A 24,009-nucleotide genomic window follows, 5' to 3' on the forward strand; every position below is an offset into this window, starting at 1 on the left:
CTGTTAACTTGCAATCTCAGCTCTTGGAAGGGGAGGTGTAAGGAAGGATCTGCCAGTAGCTGGCTGTAATATTTTTGGATTGCTGCCTGCTTTACTTCCAATGACCCTTTGATTAATTCCTCTGCCTCTTTATTTTTTTTAATGAGCCTATTATGGCATATCTTATTGCAGATGCTGATTGGATCTGGGCTGTGTATTGTGCCATTTGGATGTGGATTAAATGGCACAGATCTATCTGCTGCCTCTCCCCCTCCCGCTTTAGTTCATCACGCTCAGAATTCCGAGGCTCCGCGATGAGAGTCTCAGCCCTGCTGATTGCAGAGGATGTGCAATCGGCTTGAGGAATGTGTACTCAGAGCTTATGATCCTTGGGCAAGCGGGGACTGGGTGATGCATGTGGCTTTCAAGGGACGCTGCTGTTCCCATCTGTTAATGGCATTCCGAGCCCCGAGCGCTGCCTGAGGGATGGGGCAGGCAGGGGAGGGATGCTGCTGATCCTCCAGGAGATGGGCCAGCAGAGATCAGTGATTTTTGGGAAAGAAAAATGGGCAGTAAAAGGCGTTGCTTAGCCAGGCGGGTTTGGGATGGAGCTGCTGTGAAACTGGGGAAGGGAAAAGGGAAGAGAGGAAGAAATGAAAGGATATTTGAGATAGCAATGAAATAAAAAGGTGGTGAAAAGGAGGGTTGGGTGAGGGGGATGAGGGTGTGGGGTGATACCTGGGAAGGCTGAGCAGGTGGTCAGAAATGCTGTGCAGCAGCACATCCCACCTCACCCTGGGAGCACAGGGAATGCACAGCTCCCTGTGAGAGGGACGTGTTGGACCTGTGACAAACCCCTGAACGGGGAGAGGGAGGACCAGTGTGAGTGTCCTGGTGGGGTGAGAGCAGTGCAGAACGTGCTCCAGGGAGTGTGGGAAGGATCAAGGGCTTCCAGCTGTGCTGTGCACTGGCAGAGCCCATCAGAGCTGCTGGCATCCCCAGGAAAATATGCCAAGTCCAAGAGAATTCTTCAAACAAGAGAAATGATCCCTGTGTGACTCCTTTCTTTCACATCTTGAAGATACAACATTTATGTCACTGTGGGACACAAAAAAAACCACAACACACACACTGCTGTTCTCAAGGTGAAAAAAGGGGAAGTTTATTTTCTGACTCCAAACATTTATAGATTTCCAAAAGTGACAGAGGATTGGAGGGTGACAGTGCCACCTCTCCAATGACACTGGACAAACCAACAGTCCATCAAATTTCTCCTCCTCCATAAAAAACGCAAAACAATAAGTTATTTACAGAAAGTGTATGACAAAGTTCGTTTACAAGAATGTAACCATCAGGAGGCTTAGAAAATCTTAAAAAATCAGGGCGACACATTTATTTTGTGCTGTTCTCTGCTCTTGGGCTGCAGATTGGGATGGTGGCCTGGAAGATGACCCTGAAGACCCCGGAGTACCCGGAGGGCCGGGACATCATTGTCATTGGCAATGACATCACCTACAAAATCGGCTCCTTCGGGCCCCAGGAGGACGTGCTGTTCCTCAGGGCCTCCGAGCTGGCCCGGGCTCAGGGCATCCCCCGCGTCTACGTGGCTGCCAACAGCGGGGCCAGGATCGGCCTGGCCGAGGAGATCCGCCACATGTTCCACGTGGCTTGGGAGGACCCTGACAACCCCTACAAGGTGAGGGGGAAACGCTGCAGCAGCCCACGGGAGTGTTGTTTTGACAGCACCTTGTTGTGTGTGCTGGGCTCCCCAGACAGAGGAAGGAATGGTGAATTTGATTCTATGTTCTTAGGTTAGTTTGTTATGTTATGATACTGTATTATATAAAACTAAGCTATACTAAAGAGTACTTAAAGAAGGTTAAAAAGATAATAATGAAAACTCATGACTCTTTCTAGAGTTTTGAGTTTGACTGTGATTGGCCAATAAGTTAAAACAATTCACATGAAACCAATGAAACAATCACCTGCTGGATAAACAATCTCCCAACACATTCCAACGCAGCGAAACACGGGAGAAGCAATGAGATAATATTGTTTTCCTTTTTCTCTGAGACTTCTCAGCTTCCCAGGAAAAGAATCCTAAGCTGAAAGATTTTTCCAGAAAATATAACTGGAACAGCACCTCTCCTGGCAGAGGTGAGGGTAAACATTTCAGAGTGTCACGTGTAAAGTTCTCCTCGGTATTGGATGTGGAACACTGGGAATGCCCAGTGCTAAGCTGGATGAAGCTGGGAGCAACCTGGTCTTTTCTCACCCAAACCATTCCATGGCAGGATTTTACCATCTCCCAGGTAGCAGATTGGCATCTAGAAGGAGTCAGTGCTAAATATTGCGCCATTCCCAGCTTTCACTGGCCTCAGCTGCATTTCCAGTGTTTAGAGAATATTCTTACCACTCTGTGGAATTTAATTCTGCCCCTGTGAAAGTTTGTTTCTGGAAGGGGATGAGGAAGGGACCACAGGTGGGACTGGGATGAAGGAGCTGTTTTTCCCTGCAGGGATACAAATACCTGTACCTGACTCCTCAAGACTATAAGAAAGTCAGTGCCCTGAACTCTGTTCACTGTGAGCACGTGGAGGAAAATGGAGAGTCCAGGTAGGAATGGAAAGCTTTCTGTTCATCCTTGGGGCTTGCATGGCATGTCCTTGTCCTCAGCTGGGGCATTCCTGGGGCATCCAGGGAGTGGAGGCATGGAAGAAGGAAGTGAAGGAAAGGTGAGAGCCTTGTTGTAATCCTCTTTCCTTTTGTCTGCATTCCCTTCCTTTCTTGCCCTTTTTCCTATTAATCAGCCTGCTCCTCAGGTGCTGTGGGAATGACAGGACACTTTTCCCAGGCCTTCCTCTCCCTTGGCCTTTCCCCTTGCAGTGCTGCTCCTGGGGGAAGGTTCCATGGTGCTGTAGGATGGGCCCTGCACAGCCCCTGCCCGGGCTTCCTGCACATTTCTCCTTGGAACCTTAATGATATTTAGTCACTTTTCATTTTCTTTGTGGCAAACTGATTCAACAAATCACTGGACCTTGTGACTCAGAGGCTGTCTGTGTCTCCCTCAGGTACAAGATAACGGATATTATCGGGAAGGAGGACGGGCTTGGAGTAGAGAACCTCAGAGCATCTGGCATGATTGCTGGAGAATCATCTTTAGCCTATGATAGTGTTATCACCATCAGCTTGGTAATCCCCCGCTGCTTTCTATTCTTCAAATGCATTGTCTGTTTCAGCTAAAAATCCTGTGATGACATCCCAAACATCCATCTGGGATCAGCCTTCTGTCTGATGGAAATGGGCTTTGAGCAATGCTCCTGGCACCAGTGCAGGGCTGGGTCCTCTCCACACTCAATTTAAACCACTTCAGGCTTTTGGCCTCGTGTTTGCTCAGTCTGCAAGTTGCTGCTTCTCTCTCTTTTTTTTTTTTTTTTTTTTTTTTCTTTTTTAATATAATACATTCATGTTCAGATCCTGTGTTTTACAAAGTAACAGATTCTGGAATTTTCCAGCAGGACTAGATTTTTACGGCCTTGTACTACAAAACACACCTAGTTTTATCTCCATGTTTGAATCAATAGGTTGGGGCTGTGTGGAGAGACAGAAATCAATGCTGTTGCTTTTCTTTTTTTTCCCCCCTTTTTCCTTTCTTCCCAGGTCACGTGTCGGGCAATTGGGATCGGGGCCTACATCGTCCGGCTGGGCCAGAGGACCATCCAGGTGGAGAACTCCCACATCATCCTCACTGGCTGCGGGGCCCTCAACAAGGTGAGTCCCTGCCTTTCACCCCGAGCCCTCGGGGTGCAGCTGGGGCTTCTCCTGGAATCCTGGAGCTGTGTGGGTTGGAGCAGGAGAAGCAGCTTTGTGGCACGGAGTGAATCCCAGGCAGGGCCTTCTCTGAGTGCTGTGAGGGGAAACAGGGCTGGTCCCGGGGTCTGGAAGTTCCTGCTCCAAAATACTTGAAAATACAGAACCCCCTGAGCTTCCAGCCAGCCGCTGTGTCAGTTCTGGGGAGCACTGAACCCGAGGAGCTTGCATGCTGATTTTCCAGGCTGGGAGCGAGATTTCCTGCTGGAAACCTCAGCTGTGGGGACAGGAGGAATAACTGGGGCTGTTACAAAGAAAACTTACAGCTTCACTACTAAAGTGGCTCTTTTTTTTCCCCCACTCCAGAGGCAGATTTTCTCCCTTGCTGCCCCAAGCCCATTAATCCCACAGGCTGCAGCTCCTTGCCTGGTGCAGACGTGGCTCCCAGCCCACTCTGCTGCCATGCCTGTCCCTGAGGGCTTTGTTTCCCTGGAGTTGGGGCTGTGTGCTGTGAGTGCCCTTCCCCATCGAGCAGCTTTGTTCTCAGGCACTCTCAGCACCTGGGGTGCCTGTACTCCATGGCAAGCTGTGTTTCCAGGAGTGCCTGCCTGACAATGGGAGATAAAGGAAAACAGGCTCTTGTTGAATTATTCTCCTGAATAAAGGGGGCTCTGCAGAAAATGAAGCATTGATCCTATCAACTCTAGGCTGCAGCACCCTCAGTTAGATCTCTTACACACATCACACACACCTGCATCAATGGGAGGAAAAGAGGCATTTGAAGATCCAGCCTTTAAAAAGAAATTGAGTCAGTTTAGTGCTTGCTGGAGTGCAGTGAGTTGCCTGGTTCCAGCTGTCACTTGCTGGGGCTCGGGGCCCTGCAGAGTTTCCCAGATGGCAGGGCCAGGCTGTTCAGCTCTCCCCCTCTTCCAGGTTTAACTGCACTGCCTGCCCCTGCAGTTTTCACAGGACTCCATTCATCTCGCTAAATTTTAGGCACTTAAAAATGAAGGGTATGGACTGAATTAAGCACCTGACATCTGCCAGCAGGCACAGGCAGAAGGAGCTGCTTCCTGGGGGGGATTTACCCCATCCTGGGAATTTCAGTGGGCTCAATAATCCCGTGTGTCCCTTTCCCTCCTCCCTGCTCTGTTGGGATGTTGGCATGCTTGTGTCAGCCCTGAACCTCTACCTGCCTAAAGGTGAGGGAGGAACCTATTGGATCCTCTCCAGCTTTCCCAGCCAGACCCAGCAGTGTTTACCTGCCCTCGAACAGTGGGAGCCTGGCAGTCCCACTCGCTCCTGGCTGTGTGTGATACCTGCTGCTTCAGAGGCTCCTCAGTTTCCAGTGCCTGCAGTTACTGAAGGGATCCAGCTGCAGTTGTGTCCCAGAGGTGTGTTTGAAATAGGGAGCTGGTGTCCAGGGCTAGCCTGGAATGTCCGAGCTCAGTCTGGCTGATCCTCTGGAGGATCTGAAACAAGCAGTGGATGCTGGTCCCTTGGCATCCTCCTGCCATGGAGTGCCTTCAGGCTCACTCAGGCCCTTGAAACCTGTTAAACACTTGTCCCTGGGATTTAGAGGGCCACTTTAAATTTTTTGGGGCCAGCTGTGCAAAGTGTCCCCTTGCAGGAGCACAGAGGATGTTCGGGTGTGGGATGGGATGTGTTCCTGCTCATTCCCAGGGCTGAGACTCCAGAAGGGGAAGCCTGTTGTGGCTGTTGTGTGTGGAGTCAGTCAGTTTTGGTGCTGCTTGGAGGAGGTGGGGAGCCAGAGCTGGCAGGGCTTCAGGAGGGATGATGGCTGAAACAAAGACACATACATGGAAGCTGCCACCTTTAGCTTTTCCCAGTTAGGTGCCAGAGATTTGGGACAATTTTTCCTTTGCTGACTTTTACGTGTGTGTGTTCCTGGAGGGTGCAGGACAAAGCTGACACTTCTTGTGTCTGCAAACACATCTTCAAAATGTCTCCTCTCCGCCAGCAGAACGAGCAACACAAAACTGTTTCTGCAGCAATGGAGACAATTGGGCTTCCAGAGAGCAGGCAGGGCTTTCTGGGAAGTTGTTTAGTTTTATTTTTTTCCCTGTGAAACGCTGGGTTCTTTCTAATTTACGAAGGGAGCAGAGGGGAATGGTGACAAACATTACGTGCAGCCAGAGCCATCGCTGGTCTCGTTCATTATCATCATGTAAAAGCAGCCTGAGGGTTTAGGTGTAGAGGGGAAGGTCCAGCTGCCAAAGCCAGGGGTGACCTCTAGCTCAGATGCTGAGCTCAAGGTCAGTGTCACTTGCAGCTGCAGCTCCTGGTGGCTTCTGGGCTCGGCTCCTCACGTGCTGCTGGTGAGCACAGGGCACGTCCTGGGGAGACAGCTGGGTTAAAGCAGCCTCCAGCCCGTTCCCTGGCAGGGAACACGCGAAGGCTGTGCGGGGTTTCCCTGGTGGAGCTGTCTTTGTTCATCCTGGGGACTGCCGTGCCCAGGTGAAGGTGCCACGCTCCCGGTGCCAGCGCAGGGCACACGGGGCCGTGTTCCAGCTGGCCCCTTTTGTCTCCCCGGTGCATTTCAGCAGGGGGTGGAGAGGTGGAAATGCCATTTCCCTGCTCTCGGTGAGCGTGTGCCGCGCCTGTGCCGAGCCCGCTGACCCCCCTGCAAATTGAAATAATGATAATGCGCGTCTCCTGACTGCATCAAAGTATCAGCACATCAAAAGCCAGGAGGCATGAAATGCAAATGATAAAGTGAAAGCAGATGGATTGTGCATGATCGCCTGATGCCCAATGAATTTTAAAAGATGCTGGTTCACATGGGGAGAGGGGCTGAAATAAACACGTTATCCCTGCAATTTTTTCTTTTTTTTTTCTTTTTTTTTTTTTTTGTTCTTGCTGCTCACTCCTGACAATATTTTTTCACACTCCAGCGAGCAGCCACTCCATCTCCCTCCCTCCCTTGCCTCTCTTTCTCTCCCTCTCTCTCTGTCGCTGTCTCTACCTCACACACGTCTCGGGTCATGTCGCCGCAGCTCCGGTGGAAATAATAAGATATAAACCACGAGGTTGTTATTTGCATAGAAATAGCATGGAGCCCCAGGCAGCATGGGAGAAGGACACAGAGATCATTTGTCTAAAATTTTAATGAAAACTTTTGCTGAGGCAGAGATTTTTATTTTTTTTTTTAAACTTCCCCTGCCTCCCCCTTTTTCCACCCCCAAACCTTCCTCCTCTTCTTCCTCCCTCCTTCCCTTCCCTCGTCATAACCTGAGCACAGATGTGACATGCTGTGCCCTGCACCAGCACCTCCATTTCGTGGGGTTTTTTTTTGATGGAAGTAAGACCAAAGAGCCTGGCATTCCCAATTCCTGCACTGCTCACGTGCTCCAAGCTTCCAGGGCTGTGTTCCATTTCAGCCCTCCCAAGGATGTTCCAGAGTCTGCTGCTGACCTATTTTTAATCAGTTTGCTCCTCCTTGTCTTTTGTGTTTAAAAGAAATCCCGTCTTGGAGACTGTTGTGTTAATGGAAACAAATAGTGGCTTTCAGTCACATTTTCCCTGCAGATAGGTGTTCCAGGCTTTTCCTCGGGGAGGCCAGCTTCAGCTGAGGCTTTCAGGAACTGCTCCTCGCAGCATTCCCATCAGTTTGCTATGCAGATGTTCAGCCAGGCTCTCAGACAGTTCATTTTGTGATGGTGATGAAGAGCTGCCCCAAAGCTGCCGGAGGTGACAGAATTCTGACCAGCACTGCTTTGTTTCCTCCTGTTTTAGCTTTGTTTTCCCCCAAGCTCCCTGGTCTTGACTTGCCCTGTGCTCCCCGTGGTTTGCTCAGAGCACCAAGGGTGAGCTGGACAAATCCCACCTGCCAGGAGTCTGCAGGGAAGATAAGGGGTCAGAAACTAAAATATGAAACATTCGAGGCATAGTTCAGCACTTTGGGCTTCATTTCCCTGCCTGGTCATGGGGTGGCATCTTTGACCAGAATGGGTCAAAGAAAAAAGTGTTGTTTGGTCTTGTTGGATTCCTTTGCGTGAGGCCAGAAGAGAATATCTTTGTGGTTTTGATTCCGTCCAGAATTGTGCTGCAGAACTTTTTGGATGCTCAGGGATTCACATAACAGGATGAGACAATAGCTCAGGGCTGTTCAGGGGGCTGTGCCCATGTGAGAGAGGTCTGGGCAGCTCTCAGGCTCCCTGGAGGAGCTCGGGGAGGAACAGGAGGCTCACACGGGCTGGGGAGTGATTGCCAACAGTAATATTTACCCTTCAATTTCACAATCTGCAAAAATAAATAAAAGCCCTGTGAGCCTGGTGCTGTTTGGGGTTTGTACTGTGGAAAGCTCTTTTTCTATTTTTTTTTTTGAGATTCAAGGCAGGGATAGCTCAGTATCTGCTCAAGATGACTCCAGTCTTGGGATTAGATCAAAGCAATCATGTGAGAGCAATCATGTGAGTTAGAACAGCAAGTGCCAGCCCTGTCATTCAAAGGAGCATTATAATTATTAATGCATGATATGAATCATTCTGTAGTGGCACAGCAGGACTGGTGGAAGATCTGTATGGGTGCAGGGTGTCGGAGAATGCTAAGCAAGGAGGGGTGGGAAGTGTCAGCCAGAAATCAGCACTCACCAGCATCAAGTGTGGGTTCCTTGTGTGGAGGCTGGAGCTGCCCAAGGTTATCCCAGTCCTGGGAGGCAGAACAGGTCCCTCTGCTCTGCCCTGGGTGCTTGTGGCAGTGGGGGTGCTGAGAGCCAGGGTGGGCTCAGGGTGGAGCTTCTCCAGCTCCCAGAGCTGCCAGGACCCCGTGCTGTCGGAGGTGTCCCTGATGTGGGTCACCGTGGCCCAGACCCAGCAAAGCCAGGCTCATTCCTTTCTTTCCCTGCCACGGAGAGGCCTGAGGTGCTGCAGGGGTGTGGCTGGTGGCACTGCTGGTGACACACAGGTCCTTGCTCTGCGTGGGGCAGTGGATGCAAGCAGGATGGATGCCTGGCCTCGGTGCAGATAAACAACCACCACCCTCCGTGGCTGCATTTTTGTTTTAATTGCCTTTCTTTAAGTGGAGATATTTGTGTATTGTTCCCATTAGAGACAATTTACGTTCCAGGCATGCCATTATCAGTCCCTTGGTGTTTGCTTAGGGAAGAAAGTCTAATAGATTTCTGTTGACTGTTTTATTTTCCCTCCTTCTATCATTTTTAATCCAGATCTTGCTCAGTTTATCTGTGTGGGTGGGGGCTCTGTGTGTGTTTAATTCTGCTGAACAGGATTTTACCATCGTGGCCCATATTCTGCCTATCCAAAGCTCTTCCCTAGGACTGTGTCCCAGCTCCTGGGGATCCTGCAGGCTGTGTTCCCACTGGAGCATTAACTCTGCTCCCTAATGTCCCACAGGAGCTGAACTTGGCAAACATATCCCAGAATTACTGGTCCTGACCATCCCTCCTGGGATGTCCCCGGGGGACACTGGGGTGACCAGCCCAGGGTGTTTTCTGTAGAAATTCCCTGTGATTCTGGACACGTGATGGGAACTAGAGGGACAGCATTGGAGAATTGCAGCATTTCTCATGACTAGCCCTAAGCCCACGCTGCAAAGTGAGCAGAGTTGCACTGTCCTGGTGCAGAGGTCCCTGCACTGCAGCCTGTGCCCCAGGGGTCTCTGAGTAACAGGGTCCAGAAGGTTCTCTGGGGTCCAGAAGGTGACAAAGGAAATGACCAAGATCTTGACGTTGGAGACAACCATTAATATTGTTTATGGGGTTCATATCTAGATTAGGGAACCCCTGGCTGGGACAGGTGGGATTTATGGGTGTTGGCACCATGTAGAATAGGGGCTGTAATTTTAGTTTGCAAAGTGTATTGAGTCCTTTTGATTTACCACTGGCTGAGGGAGTGACCTTGAGCAAAACACACGCAGGGAGAGGAGAGAGGGGCACGAGGGTTTTGACAAGACATTTTTCATTTGGAAATGCCACTTCACTGAAACTGGAGCTCTTCAGGAAAAAGTATCAGTTTGGATGAGCTTCTCCTTAGGAATTTTTTGGGTCGAATGAAAAGTTGTTCAGTTTTTATTTCCCAGCTGATTTTCTTCCCAAATTAATTTTTATTTTTAATATGTGCAGCAAATATTCTAGAGGTCATTTGGAGCCTGTCTGATCTCTAGTTTGTAGTTCAGCTCTCAAGATTGCGAAACTTGATTTTTCTGCTGCAACCCAGAAATTTTCCCAAATCCTCCTCAATAACTGCAAGGTGGGAAAACCTTCCCACCAAAACTGTGTGATGCTGCAGACAGACAGACAGACAGACAGAACCTCTTGTGTGTGTGAGCAGCTGTGGAGCCCTGCTCCCTCTGTGTCTGAGAGGAGGGTTGGGCTCTCCAGGCAGGAGCTGCAGTTCCACATGCACCTTGCCCTGCTCCCTGCCAGGTGAAGTGCGATTGCTTTGTTGCCCCTTCCCCCTCTGATCTCACCAAATGGAAGCAGGGACAGACTCCACCAGCAGGACCTGCCTGTGGATTTGCAGTCAGGAGCCATCCCCAATAACCATCAGGCTGTCAGCTCCCCACCTCCCCCCAGCTCCCACCTCCCCCATCACTCACCAAAGGGAAAAAAGAGCCGGAGCTGCAGCTTGAAATATATCATGCAATAGTGTATCATGAATTTCTTGTGAATCACATTGGAGAAGCAGGTTTATTTATTTCCGAGACTCTAAATCAATACAAAGTAGGTCTCTTAGTTCTGAAGCTGGGATGGAGTGGGAAAAAATGAGCCCATTGTACTCTTAAAACTTTGGGGAAAGGAGATGACAGCTATATAATTCCATTTACCAGGCACTAGGGGCTTTAATGTGAAGGTGACAGGGAGCTCTTTGTGCATTTAGAGCACCATATCTTCTAAATAAAAGATCTGTAGACTTGATAGTGGAGTATAGCTCTGCCTTTAATAATCTCCAAGCATTAGACCGAGCCAATCTGTTCCCAAGTCAGAAGGGTCCCCCACCGCACGCTCGTAAATTCCAAGCGCAGGAACTGCATGGAGTCAGGGATTAGCAATGCAGGAAGGGCAGACAGGAGCTGTCTGTGCTGCCACTGCCAGGCACAGGGCTGTGCATTCGGGCAGGGCTCTCTGCTCAGCTGGGCTCTCTTCCTTCTTGCTGCTTTTCCCCCTCTAATGCAGGATCCATGTGGGGGAAGAGCTGGGAACGAGCACTGAGCTCTGTCGAGGCTTGACTGCACATAAGAGCAGTCAGGTTTGAAGTTCCTGCATTGTGTTCCTACATTTTTTCTGATGAGACATTCATTCCCATCATTTCTGCCTGTTTATGAAAAATAGGCTATTTATAGGACGTGCATATGCCTCTTCTGCTTCGTGTTCCTGGCAGACAATATAAATTGTGGGATGGGAATTGCAATTATTGAAATTATTTGGATAAAAATCTGGCACTTATATTTGATATGAACACATGATATGCTTGGAATAATAACGGCACTTATGTTACATAATGATTCCCATTCAAGCCCTCCAAGCTGTCGTGTTTTCAGATCTTTCATCCTGGGTGAAACAGATGAGCCAGCCCAGCCCTCAGCCAGCCCAGCTTTGCAGGGAAGTCCCAACTCTCCAGCAGCTCAGGTTCTGAGAGGAGGAAGCAGCTGCTCAGCATGGGTTGGAGTGCTGGAAAATTATTAATATGCACATGATGGGCCTGTGAACCTGTTGAGGACCATCCTTTAGAGGCTGTTAGAATCCTGGCTCTGCTCGTGCTTGCCAGAAGATCCTCTGAAATAACAACAAGTGTGCTTTCCTAATGGGTTTTTTGAAGATCAGATGAACTCAGTGTGGGCAGCACTGCCCAAGTGTTTTGGAAGTCTTCTCCAAGGGAACAAATGGCAGCACGAGGGGAAATGGCCTCAGGCTCTGCCAGGGGAGGTTCAGGTTGGACACGAGGAAGAATTCCTTCACGGGAAGAGTTGAAGGTCCCTTCCCACCCAGACCATTCTAGGGTTCCATGATCCTCCTGACCCCCCCGAGTGCCCAGAGCCAGGCTGGGCGTGGAGCAGCTCAGGCTGTGCTGAGGGCTCTAGAGCAGTGTCCCCTCTCACCTGCTCCCTCTCCTCACCTGTGCACATCCAGCTCATCCAAATCCCAGCTCAGGCTCTCCTCAGAGCAGCTTTTCCCTGCAGCTGGGCACCCTCTGCCCCTCTCCTCCTGCTCTGGGCTGTCCCACCCGCCCCAGGCTCTGCTGGCAGGGCTGCAGCACTCGGGAGAAGGAGCTGTGTGTTTATCTTCATCTCCAAAAAGGGATTTAAGGGCGAGAGCAGTGGTATATTAGGCTGTTTCATTGCCTGTCAGCAGTGCTAAACCCGAGCTGTCTGCAGTGTCTCCAGATAAGCAGGAGCAGGGGCCCATTTTGCACGTACATGCGTTTGCATTAGTTCAGAGAGGGGGAGTTTAAATCCTCTTTATTTTTATTTTCCTCTGTGGGAAGCGTTTAGCTAGGCTTGTGCCTGGCATCTGGAGGCCTGGGCTTTTCTTATCCTTGAACCTAAATCTGTGCTGCTGTCTTCTGTACCATGGCTTTGCTTGGCTCTGATTTCTTAGAGGAGAAGGAGGAGGAAGGTGTTTGAGCTCAGAAGGGAGACCCAGGAACATCCCTGTGCTGAAACACACGCTGAATTCTATATTTGGGGGTTAGGTTTGTAACATCTGCGCCTCGGTTTCTCCTGTCCATAAACCTTGACTGGCATCTGCCAGCTCCTCAGTCCCCAGAATGAGCTGTGCTGGGTGTCTGGGGGAGGCCAGGCCGGTGGTGTGCATTTGAGGGGGTTTTTAAGATCCAAATGAAGCAGGTGTGTAATGTCCTCTGTCTGTTAGAAAGACTCAACCCATAAAAATAACAAACGGCGTGTATTTGCTGGAATGTCAAAGTTATGAGTTTATTTTGTAATGATGTGCTCCTGCCTTCATGAGGTAAACTGGCCGTGGCAGAGGTGTTATTAGTAATATGGAGTCAGTGGAGCAGAAAGCCAAGTGACCGAGAGATCAGTGTATCAGTCAGGGAGAGGGCAAATGGGAAGAGACAGCAGGAGAATGAGAAAAGAGCTGTGCTGCCCAGGCTCAGATTAGAGATGGAGCTGTGCAAGAGAATGAGGAGCCCCAGCCTGCTTCTGGCCAGCCTCTCCGAGGAGCTGCTGGGCCTTTGTCTGGCTTTTTCCCCCCCCAGTTATACATTTAAATACATCCACCCACAGTTTTCTTGCAGCAGTTTGGGATTAGTGAAGCTAATCGGGAGCTTTGGTCACACTGCTGCTTGGGGAGTGCAAGTGGGAAAACTGCCTCAGTTTCCCCACTGGTATCATTCCCCTTGGAGATCACAGAATCCACAATGGTTTGTGCTGGGTGGAACCTTAAAGATCCAATTCCACCTCCTAGCATGGGCAGGGACACCTTCCATTATCCCAGGCTGCTCCAAGCCCAGTCCAACCTGGCCTTGGACACTTCCAGGGATGCAAACTTCTCTGGGCACCCTGTGCCAGGGCCTCCCCACCCTCCCAGGAAACAATTCCTTCCCGATATCCCACCCACCCCTGCCCTCTGTTCACGAGGGATCGCTGTTCAGCAGCTCTTACCTGCACACAGGGCTTGGGAGGCTGTGCTGGGAGAGGTTTGCTCCATCCTTTCCATTTCCAGGTGATGCTGAGGAGCTGCAGGGGTGGGTTTGTGTGTGCCTCCTTGGCCAGCACCTGCTGCTCCCATCCCAGCCCTGAGGAGCTGCAGGGGTGGGTCTGTGTGTGCCTCCTTGGCCAGCACCTGCTGCTCCCATCCCAGCACTGATGGCTTTCCTGTTTCTCTTCCCCCAGGTGCTTGGACGGGAAGTTTACACCTCCAACAACCAGCTGGGAGGGATCCAGATCATGCACAACAACGGGGTGACACACGACACCGTGTGTGATGACTTTGAAGGAGTCTACACCATCCTGCAGTGGCTTTCCTACATGCCAAAGGTAATTCCTGGGCCTGCAGAGGTCTGAGGTGCCACTGTTTGCTGTGTTTGCAGGGTGTTGGGAACGGGGCTCTCACTTCCCTCTGTGTTTTCCTTTTTCCCTTAGAATATCCACAGCCCTGTGCCCATCCTGAAAGCCAAGGATCCCATAGACAGAACCATTGACTTCGTTCCCACCAAGACCCCCTACGACCCTCGCTGGATGCTGGCTGGACGCCCCAACCCAAGTATGGCCAGGACATGCAGCAGCTCTTCTTGTTTCAAGACTGTTTGCCAGATGTCTGCAGCCCAAATATATTTCAGATTCTGTAAAATAATTAGTTCTGAGCAATATGGCTAGAATATATAAATTTTTACATATGATAGTATTAATCAATAATATTATTTATAAACAAGATCTAAAAGTAGCATGTAAATCCTGAGTGCTCAAGGACACCATACTTTTACAGATGGTCTGTTTACTTAGAATAGGTGCTTCTATGGATTTTTTTTTTATGATTTAGGGGAAAGTCCGTCCACAGAGGGTCTGTGTGTTAAAGGAATCACAATATTCCTGCAGATCTTGGGGAGTTGTTGTGTTGGCGCCACTGGGGTTGTGCAGCCTGGTGCAGGTACAAGCTGCAAACTGGGTGACCATTACTCCTGCTGTTATTAATGAGTTTGGGGGGCTAAAATGAGATTTGTGATAAACCAAGTTTTCTGGTTTTGGATAATATTTTTTCATCATCTCTCGAGCAATTCATCCAGCTGTCCGGGCGCCGCGAACGCCGGCTTCCAAATCGAGTGACTTCAGATTTTAATTTAGTGGAAGCGTTAAGGAAAGCAGATGATTCCCTGTGATAAGTTAAAGCAGATATCTCCTAGGTGAAAAGTTAAAGCCATTTATTAGAGGAGATATTGCCGTGATATTCTTCAAACTGACGCCCGACACGAGGCCAGAATCTCAACGATCAGCTTCGGGCTCGCGATAAAGAGATAATTCTGAAATGGATGGTCACATTTTACAGTGGGGCCACAGAGGCAAGGAATGTAGAACACAGTAATTACAAGTTTGGGCTTGATAAAACACTCTCCATCCTGTTTAAGTCAGCAGAGGTTAGCGTGCTTGGATCTCCACTTTTTAATTGGTTTTGGACTTGGGTTTGCAGAAGCGGAGGTGCTTGTTCAGAGGGAAGAGCTCCTCGGGAGCTCGGTGCCAAGGGGTGAAGCTGGGAGGGATTTGGGGTTTTGGGGGGATTTTTTGGTGGATTATTTTTATGCAGAGCTTCCCAACACCCCGGTGCACAGCAGCTGCCCCACAGAATTGTGATTTCTGTAACTGACTCTGAAATATCATTGAAATTTTCATGTTTAGTTCCTGGGTTTCTTCAGCATTCCTGCTTTCAAAGAAAGGTTAGGCAGGATTGAGAGAAGAATATAAGTTTTAAAATAGAAATAGATGTGTTGAAAACCATCTTTAATGACTTTACTGCCTTTTGACAAATGTTTGTAGTCTTGAAAAAAGCAGAGTTATTTATTTAAAAGCACGGGAAGTCCCTCTGCTCTCCGAACCCCATCGTTTAACAATAAATGATGCTTTTGCTGATAAATTGCTGTCTTTATGCAGACTAGGAAATGAAATAAGACATGATGGCTGAAGGCAGACAAATGCTCAGCTGTCTAATGTTCCCTTGTATTGTCATCTATTTAAAATTAAATAAATAAAAAGACAGTGCCATGTTCTCCAGCTGGCATTTTTAAGCAAGTTTGATTTGTTGCTTTGATATTCTGCTTTCTTTCTTCCCTCTCTTTGATTTTTTCCCTTTTTTCCCTTCCCTTTAGATCAGAAAGGGCAGTGGCAGAGTGGGTTCTTCGACCATGGCTCGTTCATGGAGATCATGCAGCCCTGGGCACAGACAGTCGTGGTGGGGAGAGCAAGGTAAGTTCTGAGGTGTGTTTTAGGCAGTTGTAGAGATCAAGTTTGTGTTATGCTTTGCATTTCTCTAGAACACAACATTCCCGTGATTGTTTTATTCTCTCTCTATGTGTCTATATATATATCTATTTAATAGAAGGAGTTGAAAAGAAAGGGATGAGATGACCTCTAAGGTCCCTTCCGACCCATTCCATGGCTCTATAATTCTATAATTTAAAGGCTTCCAGGCTAAGCAGTGTGCCAGGGGTGGAAATCAATGATTTGGCAAAGCCAGAAGCTCTCTGTCCATGCTCAGCTTCACTTGCAGTTCCTTTCTTCTGACAAATTCCGAGTGGCTTTGGACTCTCACACAGCAGGGATATATAACACAAATGAAACAGCCTCCTTTCAAAAGCAGTGGCACTTTGAAAAAAACAAATATGAATGTATTCTTCTGGGATTGTTACTGTAAGTGCTGCCAAAACTCATCTCTCGTATGTATGTTTGGAATATGTGTGCTGTTGGCTGTAAATTGTCTTTTATTATTCTATGGCAACTTGTCCAGGGACACACTATAAAACAAGATGTAGCATCTTCATGTGCTAGCCTGATAAAATTTATATGAAGTATTATGGAAAACAGAAGTTGTTTTGAGCTGTTTTCAAGTTCAATAAATAACTGTAATACTTGGATAAAGATGTTCTTTATTAGGTCACATGGGCCCTAATATAGAAGTTATAAGTTACCGATTTAGGACGGCTTCTGCAATTATGGGGCTCCAGCAGACTCTTCATCACGGGGAATGGGAATATTTCAGCCCCTCAGTGCACATGGGCCCTGTCTCTTCCCTGCCTGTCCGTGTGTCATCAGCTTGGGCTGGCTGGGGAGGGAGAGGGGGCTCTGCTGGGACTGTCCTGACAGCGTGGCTTCCATGGCTTTTGTGTGCCCTGGGAGGCACAGCTGGCATCCTGCCTGGTGCCTGCTCTCCTGCCCATCCCTCTGTCCTGTCTCCCTGTCCCCCTGGCAGTCACCCTGCAGCAGCAGATCTGGGGGAAACACAACAATTGTTTAAAGTCTCTCCCAGCCTCTTCTGGGATTCTCTGATTTTTCATGGTCAAGACCATCAGTAACAAAATCTGGGTGATGGCAGGTGGTGGATACACAGATTTACCATTCAGAGTCTGGGCTTGGTTTGTTCTGTTTGATTTTTAGAGAGGAATGTGCTGGTTTTTGGAGTCGATTCTGCTTGGAGAGCTGTGGCCTCTCTGGAGCTCTCCAGCCTCGTGCCTCGACTCTTTAAAAGGCCACAAGTCTGCTCCTGTTGCTTGTCTCCCCCGGGCGTGTGGCTGTGTGGAGCAGCAGCAGGAATTTCAGTGTCTCACCTGTTTGCAGGCTGGGAGGAATACCTGTAGGAGTGGTTGCCGTGGAAACGAGGACGGTGGAGCTCAGCATTCCTGCTGATCCTGCAAACCTGGACTCGGAGGCCAAGGTGGGTGGGCTGTGTGCTCCTGTCCCTGTGTGTCCCCTGCAAGTGTCCCTGTGCAGGGAGCCCTGTCCGGGTGGTTTCCCTCCTTTCCCCAGCTCTGGTCCCCGTGTGCAGCCATTCCTGGGGAGTGCCTGGATGCTGTGTGACCATTCCTCCAGGAGACCTCTAGGAATTCCCAGATTGCCTGCAGCCCTGCTTCCCTCGGGACTCAGGGGAGGGGCAAGGATGAGGGATCAGGAGATGTGATGAGCAAAAATCCCTGCCCTGCTCTCTTGCTGTGACTGGAGTGCTCCATGACCTTCCTGCTCTGACATTTTGCTGTTCCCCTGCCTGATTTCACAGCCCTGGCCCTGCTTCATCTCTCCAGGGCTTTCTCCTCTCCATGTCCTTTTCTTCCTCTCCTCCTTCTCCTCCTTACACTATCGCAGTGTCAGACTGTCCATGCTCTCTTTTTTTAGCTGAATTAATGGGAGTGCTGCTGTTGAAGGTGGTGACAAAAAGATTGTCCCAATTTTCCCATGGCCAAGCAGATCCCACACGTTCCACCTGCCACGTTCTTCGTTGTTGATCCCACATCACAGCTCCTGATGATTTTCCTGTGTTTTAACTCTTACATTCATGTGCTTCAAGGCCTGACAGTGGATTTTATTTCCCTCCAGATAATCCAGCAGGCCGGGCAGGTGTGGTTCCCTGACTCTGCCTTCAAAACAGCCGAGGCAATCAAGGACTTCAACAGGGAAGGGCTGCCCCTGATGGTCTTTGCCAACTGGAGAGGCTTCTCTGGGGGAATGAAAGGTAAGCAGCACTTTGGAGCTGTCCCGGGGGTGGTTTTGGCTCTGTCTTGGCTGCTCAGGGCACCTCAGAGTGCTGCTTGAAATGTTGTGAAGTGCCAATGATGTGAGATTGATACTGTAAAATTCGAAGTGAAAGATGAGATCAGGGCCTCTTACCTGTGTGAGGGAGGTTACAGGAGCTCTCAGGGTGGCAGAGGCTGCTGGGCTCTGCTGGCTCCTCAGCTGGGCACAGGGCAAAGCCTTTGAGTTTGCAGATGCAAAGGTGGGAGGTGGCAAAAGAGGGCAAAATTCTTCCCTCTGGAAAATACCCATTGCCTTTGAGGGTGGATTCTGCTCCGTGTGCTGCTTCTGCACCCTCTACCTGAGTTGCTTTCCCAGCCACACAACTCACTGGCAAGTTGTTGATGTAATTTTAGCTTATTTCTTTACCTTATTTAGTCCTTAAATATTGCTTTACCTCAAAATGCCAGGTCTGGCCTTGCTGGGTTTCTCAGAAACCGAGTTTGAGCTTTGGAGATGGGTGGGACAGGCAGCATGGATGTTAATATTTATGTTGCATATCCCAAGTTATTCCAGCCAGCTGGCAGGAGGAGGAGGAGGGAAGGACAGAGCCATTGCAGTTTGCACCTCGCTCCTTGCATTTTCCAGCTCTCTGCCTGCTGCTGGTGTCTCCTGACACCCTCGGGGTCCCTTGGGGAGTTGTTTGCAGTTTTGGTTTCACTGCTGGCTGGGGATTATGCAGGGAGGGAAAATAAACAATTATGCCACCCCTCAGTGCACACAAACACACTGCCAGGAGCCGACTGCACTGTGGGTAAAATGACTCCAAAATTGTGTGTAATGAGTAGGAAAAGATTAGAGGCAGCTCTTGCTATGCTGAAAATTGACATTAGTGAAGGGGGAGGAAAAGGAAAAAAAAAAAAAGAGGGAAAAAATTAAACCCCCTCTTTCCTAGTCAGCCTGGGAGGTCTAATTCCTGCTGCAAAATAAATAAATAACGCCCTAAATCGAGGCAGCTCGTGGTGGTGGTGCTTTCCCCAACGAGCTCTCTCCGTGGCCAGAAGGCTCCTGAGCATAATGCAAAATTAAATTATGAAAAACTGGCTGGAATATTCCGATGGAGGAGCCATTTGGCAGGGCTTTATTTGGGCGAACCGGCGGTGACCCACGGCGGGGAGACATCAGGCGTGAAATTCCCTGGAAATTAGCACCAGGGTCCTGCTTGCAGCAGGGGGGTCGGTCACACGCAAAGCCCCCCACACGGAGCCCCGCTGGCCGTGGGGGCTCGGGCTGGGCTGCTCACTTCTGCCCGGGCCAGACCGTAAAGAACAGTGGAATAAATAGAAAATCCATGGGAAAGAATCCAGCAGAGGGGAGAGGCTGGGCTGGGGGCTGCAGGCTGGGGAGGGGGCTGCAGGCTGGGGTGGGGGGCTGCAGGCAGGGTTATGGGGCTGCAGACTGGGCTGGGGGGCTGCAGGCAGGGTTATGGGGCTGCAGGCTGGGCTGGGGGGCTGCAGGCAGGGTTATGGGGCTGCAGGCTGGGGTTGGGGGGCTGCAGGCTGGCTGCAGGCTGGGTTGGGGGGCTGCAGGCTGGGTTGGGGGGCTGGGTGCTGGGTTGGGGGGCTGCAGGCTGGAGTGGGGGGCTGCAGGCTGGGCCGGGGGCTGCAGGCTGGCTGCAGGCTGGGGTGGGGGGTTGGTGGGTTGGGTTGATGGGTTGTCTTGGCCAGTGCTGTGTTCAGGTCCCCTCTGATGTTCCAGGCAGGCTGGTGGGATCTGCTCCAGCTCCAGAGGGGCAGGGAGGGCTCTGGGTGCCAGGATTTCCCCCCACGGGGAGGTAGGGACACCTGCAGCAGGCTGTGTGTGGCTGTGGGGTGGGCAGCAGAGAAGGGGACAGAGCTCCGTGGGCACTGCCCACCCCCGAGCACACCCAGCTCTGCTCTCCTGGGACATCCTGCAGCATCTCTGCCCTGCTCATGGAACCCCAGGCTGGTCTGGGGTGGGAGGGACCTAAAGGTCACCTCATTCCAACCCCCTGCCACAGACAGGGACACTCTCACTCGGCCAGGCTGCTGAGATCGGGCTGAGGTTTAAATTAAACCAGGAATTTTGGTCTGGAGCCCCGTGGGGACCCCTTGGTAGTGGCAGTCAGGGAGGACAGTGCTCCTCGGCAGAGTTTGCAGCCACATCTGGGTGTCTCCAGGACAGCCCCAGCAGCCTTGGTGAGGAGGGGGCTGTGCAGAGGCAGCCAGCACTGGGTTCTGCTCAATGCCACACACTGGGCCTGGATCAGCTCTTTCCTCGGGATGCTGGGACATTCCCAGGGGAGCAGCTGAGAGCACAGCCAGGCAGGGGCAGGTTCACACTCCTGCAGGGCTGATCCCAAGGGATCCACAGCACAGAAATGCTCCCCTGACGAGCTGGGGAATGACATCCCTTCCTGATCACACCTGGGAAAGCTCAGGGAGGTTTGGAGCTCTGAGGAAGCATCGGGTTCCCCCGGTTTCTCTGCCTCTCCTCCCTCTGCCCTGTTCAAACAATTAGTGCTGCTCTTCTCTGCACTTCACCTGAGTAAAATATACACCCGTGGCAGGAGTGAAAAATGTATTGCTAATTACACAATTATTTTATTATGTAGCACTAGTAAAAAATGTCTAGTAAAGAATTAATTCAGTTAAAATAATTTGAATCAAGCAATTATTTTCTTAACACTAGAATTAGCTGAAAGTACTTCAAGTGGTTTATTACTAGCACTACATAATAAAATAATTGTATAATTAGTAATAAATTTGTCACCCCTTTTGAGTCTTTTTCTTTGCTCAGGACAAAGGGAAAGGTTGGAGTTTTGTTTGGTTCTCACTCCTCGCTGTCTCTGCTGGGATTTATGTTTATTCCCAATTAGAGGGAATAAATTGTTCTTCCTTTTGTCAGCATTTTATACCTCTTAAATAACGTGAAATTCCTTTTCTTGGTTTGGGAAATGACCTTGGAAATGAAATGGGGAGATCCTATCGGTGCCTGTGATACTAATATATATTTTGATATATTTGTTTGCACATATATATATATATATGAATATATGAAAATATATATAATAGTATATATATTGTGTATATCATATATATATTAATATATATATCTATATAAAATATAAAAGAGTGTTTCCCGAAGAGTTAATTGCTTAGTTATGTTCATGTTAATACTTAACACTAAAATGAGGGTTAAATGACAAAGGGCCTTGGCTGGGGTCTCTCTCTTCCCCAGAAATGAGGCTTTTCTCGAGGGATAGGAGGATTTTAGATGGATGAAGGTGTCTCGGTGCTTCCAGACTGTTCTGTTGCAGCAGGTGTGAGGCACATAAATGCAGATCCTTCCTTTTCTCTGCACTGGTATTTTAATGGCCAGAAAAAATGAGGCAAACTGGGAGGGTCCAAGCAAAAACCCCAAATGATGGAGGGGGTTGGAAGAGATGAGGGATGGATCCCTGCAGTGTCTGAGGACAAACCCCACTGCAAATCCTGCTGCTGCTGTAGGGAGCCTGAAGGAGAGCAGACACTCTGTAGGGTGGGACAGGGGGTAGTGACATGAAATTAATGGGGAGGGAGGGGAAGTTGGGCTGAGTTCTGAGGGAAATCTCATCTCTGTGGCTGTGGAAATGCCCCTAAAGAAGCAGATTGATTGTTTGGGGGTTTCTAAATGGGAGCTTTCAAAAGCACTGTGGAAGAAACAGTCCTGTGTGAACAAAGAGGTGGGCTAGATGAGCCTAATAACTATTTTTCATTTCTTGTATTTTGATTTAATACTTGTAGATATAATTATATGTAACAAAATATATATATTCAAGAGTGCCCGTTTCCATTACAAACTGTATCCATTAGAAACTATATCATCTCACAGAAATTCTTCTGCCTTCCCTTTTTCTCTTTTATTTAAATCACCTTTGGGGCTGATATTTTCAATGTACTGTCTTTACACTGTGGAGTTGTTCTTATTAATTTTGAGCAAAATGCCTTAAACAAATTTTAATGGAGGAAGAGCAGAGTGCTGCTCCCCGTCCCTCTCCACACACATTTTTATGAAGGTCTGGAAAAGCTCTGCTGCCCTTAGGTGCATTTTATTCACATTACACGAGTTGAGGGAGAGGTGCAGGGTGGTACGTCTGAAATTGGGCAGTGCAGACGTACCCAGGCTGATTCCCAAAGTGTGGGAATGTTTGTGGGCTGGGAAGGCAGGGGTGGATCATCCCCAGGGCACCTGGTGTGGAGCAGTGGTGGGCTGTGACTCCAGGCTGTGTGTCCTGCCCCAGCCATGGCATCTCTGCGTCCCTGTCCCAGCCATCCTGACCATCTCTGTGTCCATCCCAGCCATCCTGACCATCTCTGTGTCCATCCCAGCCATCCTGACCATCTCTGTGTCCATCCTGACCATCTCTGTGTCCTGTCCAGCCATCCTGACCATCTCTGTGTCCATCCTGACCATCTCTGTGTCCATCCCAGCCATCCTGACCATCTCTGTGTCCATCCCAGACATCCTGACCATCTCTGTGTCCATCCTGACCATCTGTGTGTCCTGTCCAGCCATCCTGGCCATCTCTGTGTCCTGTCCAGCCATCCTGACCATGTGTGTGTCCCCCCAGACATGTATGACCAGGTGCTGAAGTTCGGGGCCTACATCGTGGACGGCCTGCGCGAGTACCGGCAGCCCGTGCTCATCTACATCCCGCCGCAGGGCGAGCTGCGCGGCGGCTCCTGGGTGGTCATCGACCCCACCATCAACCCCAGGCACATGGAGATGTACGCTGACAGGGACAGCAGGTACGGACCCTCTGCCTGGAGCTGCTCCCCGTGGCCCAGGACGCTTGGTTCCCGTGGGGTTGGACATGGGGGACCTCGGCCTGGATAAACCGGAGCTAAAAATCCTCCCTTTGTTCCCTCTCCGTCTCCACGCTTTCCAGCAGATGTTGAACTATTAGATTTTGTGTCTGATGACACAAAGCCAGGTGCCAGTGCCTTTTCTTTTGTCTCTTGCAGAGGGGGGATCCTGGAGCCGGAGGGGACGGTGGAGATCCGCTTCCGCAGGAAGGACCTGGTGAAGACGATGCGCAGGGTGGACCCGGTGTACATCCGCCTGGCCGAGCGCCTGGGTACGTGGCACACCCCACTGGCACCTGGGCACCCCTGCTGAGTCCTTTGCATTTTTATTTACTGTTGTCTGACTTGGGAAGAAAACCAGACGAGCCCACGGCACGTGTGTACGTGTGGGGTGACACTCACGTGTGCTCAGCACACCCAGGGTGTGGAATATTGTGGGGTTTTGAGGTGATTTCTCTTTTTTATTATATTTTATTGGCTGGGTCTCACAACAGACCCCGCTGCAGATGCCTGGGTCTAATTTCCAGCTCAGCAATTGCTCAGCTCACTAAAGGTTTGTGGGCCGAGCCTTCAGCAGGCGTCGTTTCACGTAAGGAAGGGTTTGAGCAAAGACATTTTGGGCTGCTGGACCGTCGCTGAGTGTCTGGGGTAGCTTGCAGTAATGGTATCTGTGTGCTCTTCATTCCAAGGGAAGAAGGAGTGCTGTCCATGTGAGCAGGCAGAGCTCAGTGCTGGCACGGCCAGGGTTGTGTTATTACCACTCGGAGTGATCCCAGTGCCTGCTGTACACTCAACATCCCAAAATACAGAGTGTTCAGCAAAATGCCTTAATATCAGATATGTTCTCTCTCAGGGGAATAGGCTTTTTAAATAGTCCTTTACTGGCTCTTACTATAAGAGTATAATCTTACAGAGCCTCCTTTTACCTCCAAAATTGACTACATTTCAGTGGAGGGAGAAGCGTGCCATGTGGGTATGGCTTGAATTTATAAAGCCTTTTGGGATCCTTCAGGAGGAAAAGTGTTCTGCAAATGACTGATAAATCCTGGCTATTGCTGCAGTTACATTTTATTATTTGGCTTTTTTTTTTAAATTTACGGCAGGGCAACAATTTATATACAAAACAGCCCTCCTGATATGCCTCGGGAAGAGAATAATAATGGGTGAAGGGTGAGGGGTGCCCTGGGATGGTGGAAGG

General features: G+C 49.8%; 1 protein-coding gene across 7 annotated transcripts in view; it reads left to right on the plus strand.

The window, feature by feature from the left end:
- ACACA (acetyl-CoA carboxylase alpha) overlaps positions 1–24,009 on the plus strand; it is a 98,025-nt gene that overhangs the window by 63,015 nt on the left and 11,001 nt on the right. For all 7 annotated transcript variants that reach the window (XM_038157613.1, XM_038157614.1, XM_038157616.1 and 4 more), the window contains 11 exons: positions 1,406–1,675; positions 2,498–2,595; positions 3,051–3,171; positions 3,640–3,750; positions 13,627–13,770; positions 13,876–13,996; positions 15,591–15,687; positions 17,056–17,152; positions 17,809–17,944; positions 22,577–22,754; positions 22,971–23,083. In XM_038157613.1, the coding sequence (XP_038013541.1) occupies positions 1,406–1,675; positions 2,498–2,595; positions 3,051–3,171; positions 3,640–3,750; positions 13,627–13,770; positions 13,876–13,996; positions 15,591–15,687; positions 17,056–17,152; positions 17,809–17,944; positions 22,577–22,754; positions 22,971–23,083 (1,486 nt within the window). The remainder of the gene's footprint in view (positions 1–1,405; positions 1,676–2,497; positions 2,596–3,050; positions 3,172–3,639; positions 3,751–13,626; positions 13,771–13,875; positions 13,997–15,590; positions 15,688–17,055; positions 17,153–17,808; positions 17,945–22,576; positions 22,755–22,970; positions 23,084–24,009) is intronic.

Source organism: Motacilla alba, chromosome 19 (assembly GCF_015832195.1).
Source record: "Motacilla alba alba isolate MOTALB_02 chromosome 19, Motacilla_alba_V1.0_pri, whole genome shotgun sequence".
Lineage (NCBI taxonomy): Eukaryota > Metazoa > Chordata > Aves > Passeriformes > Motacillidae > Motacilla > Motacilla alba.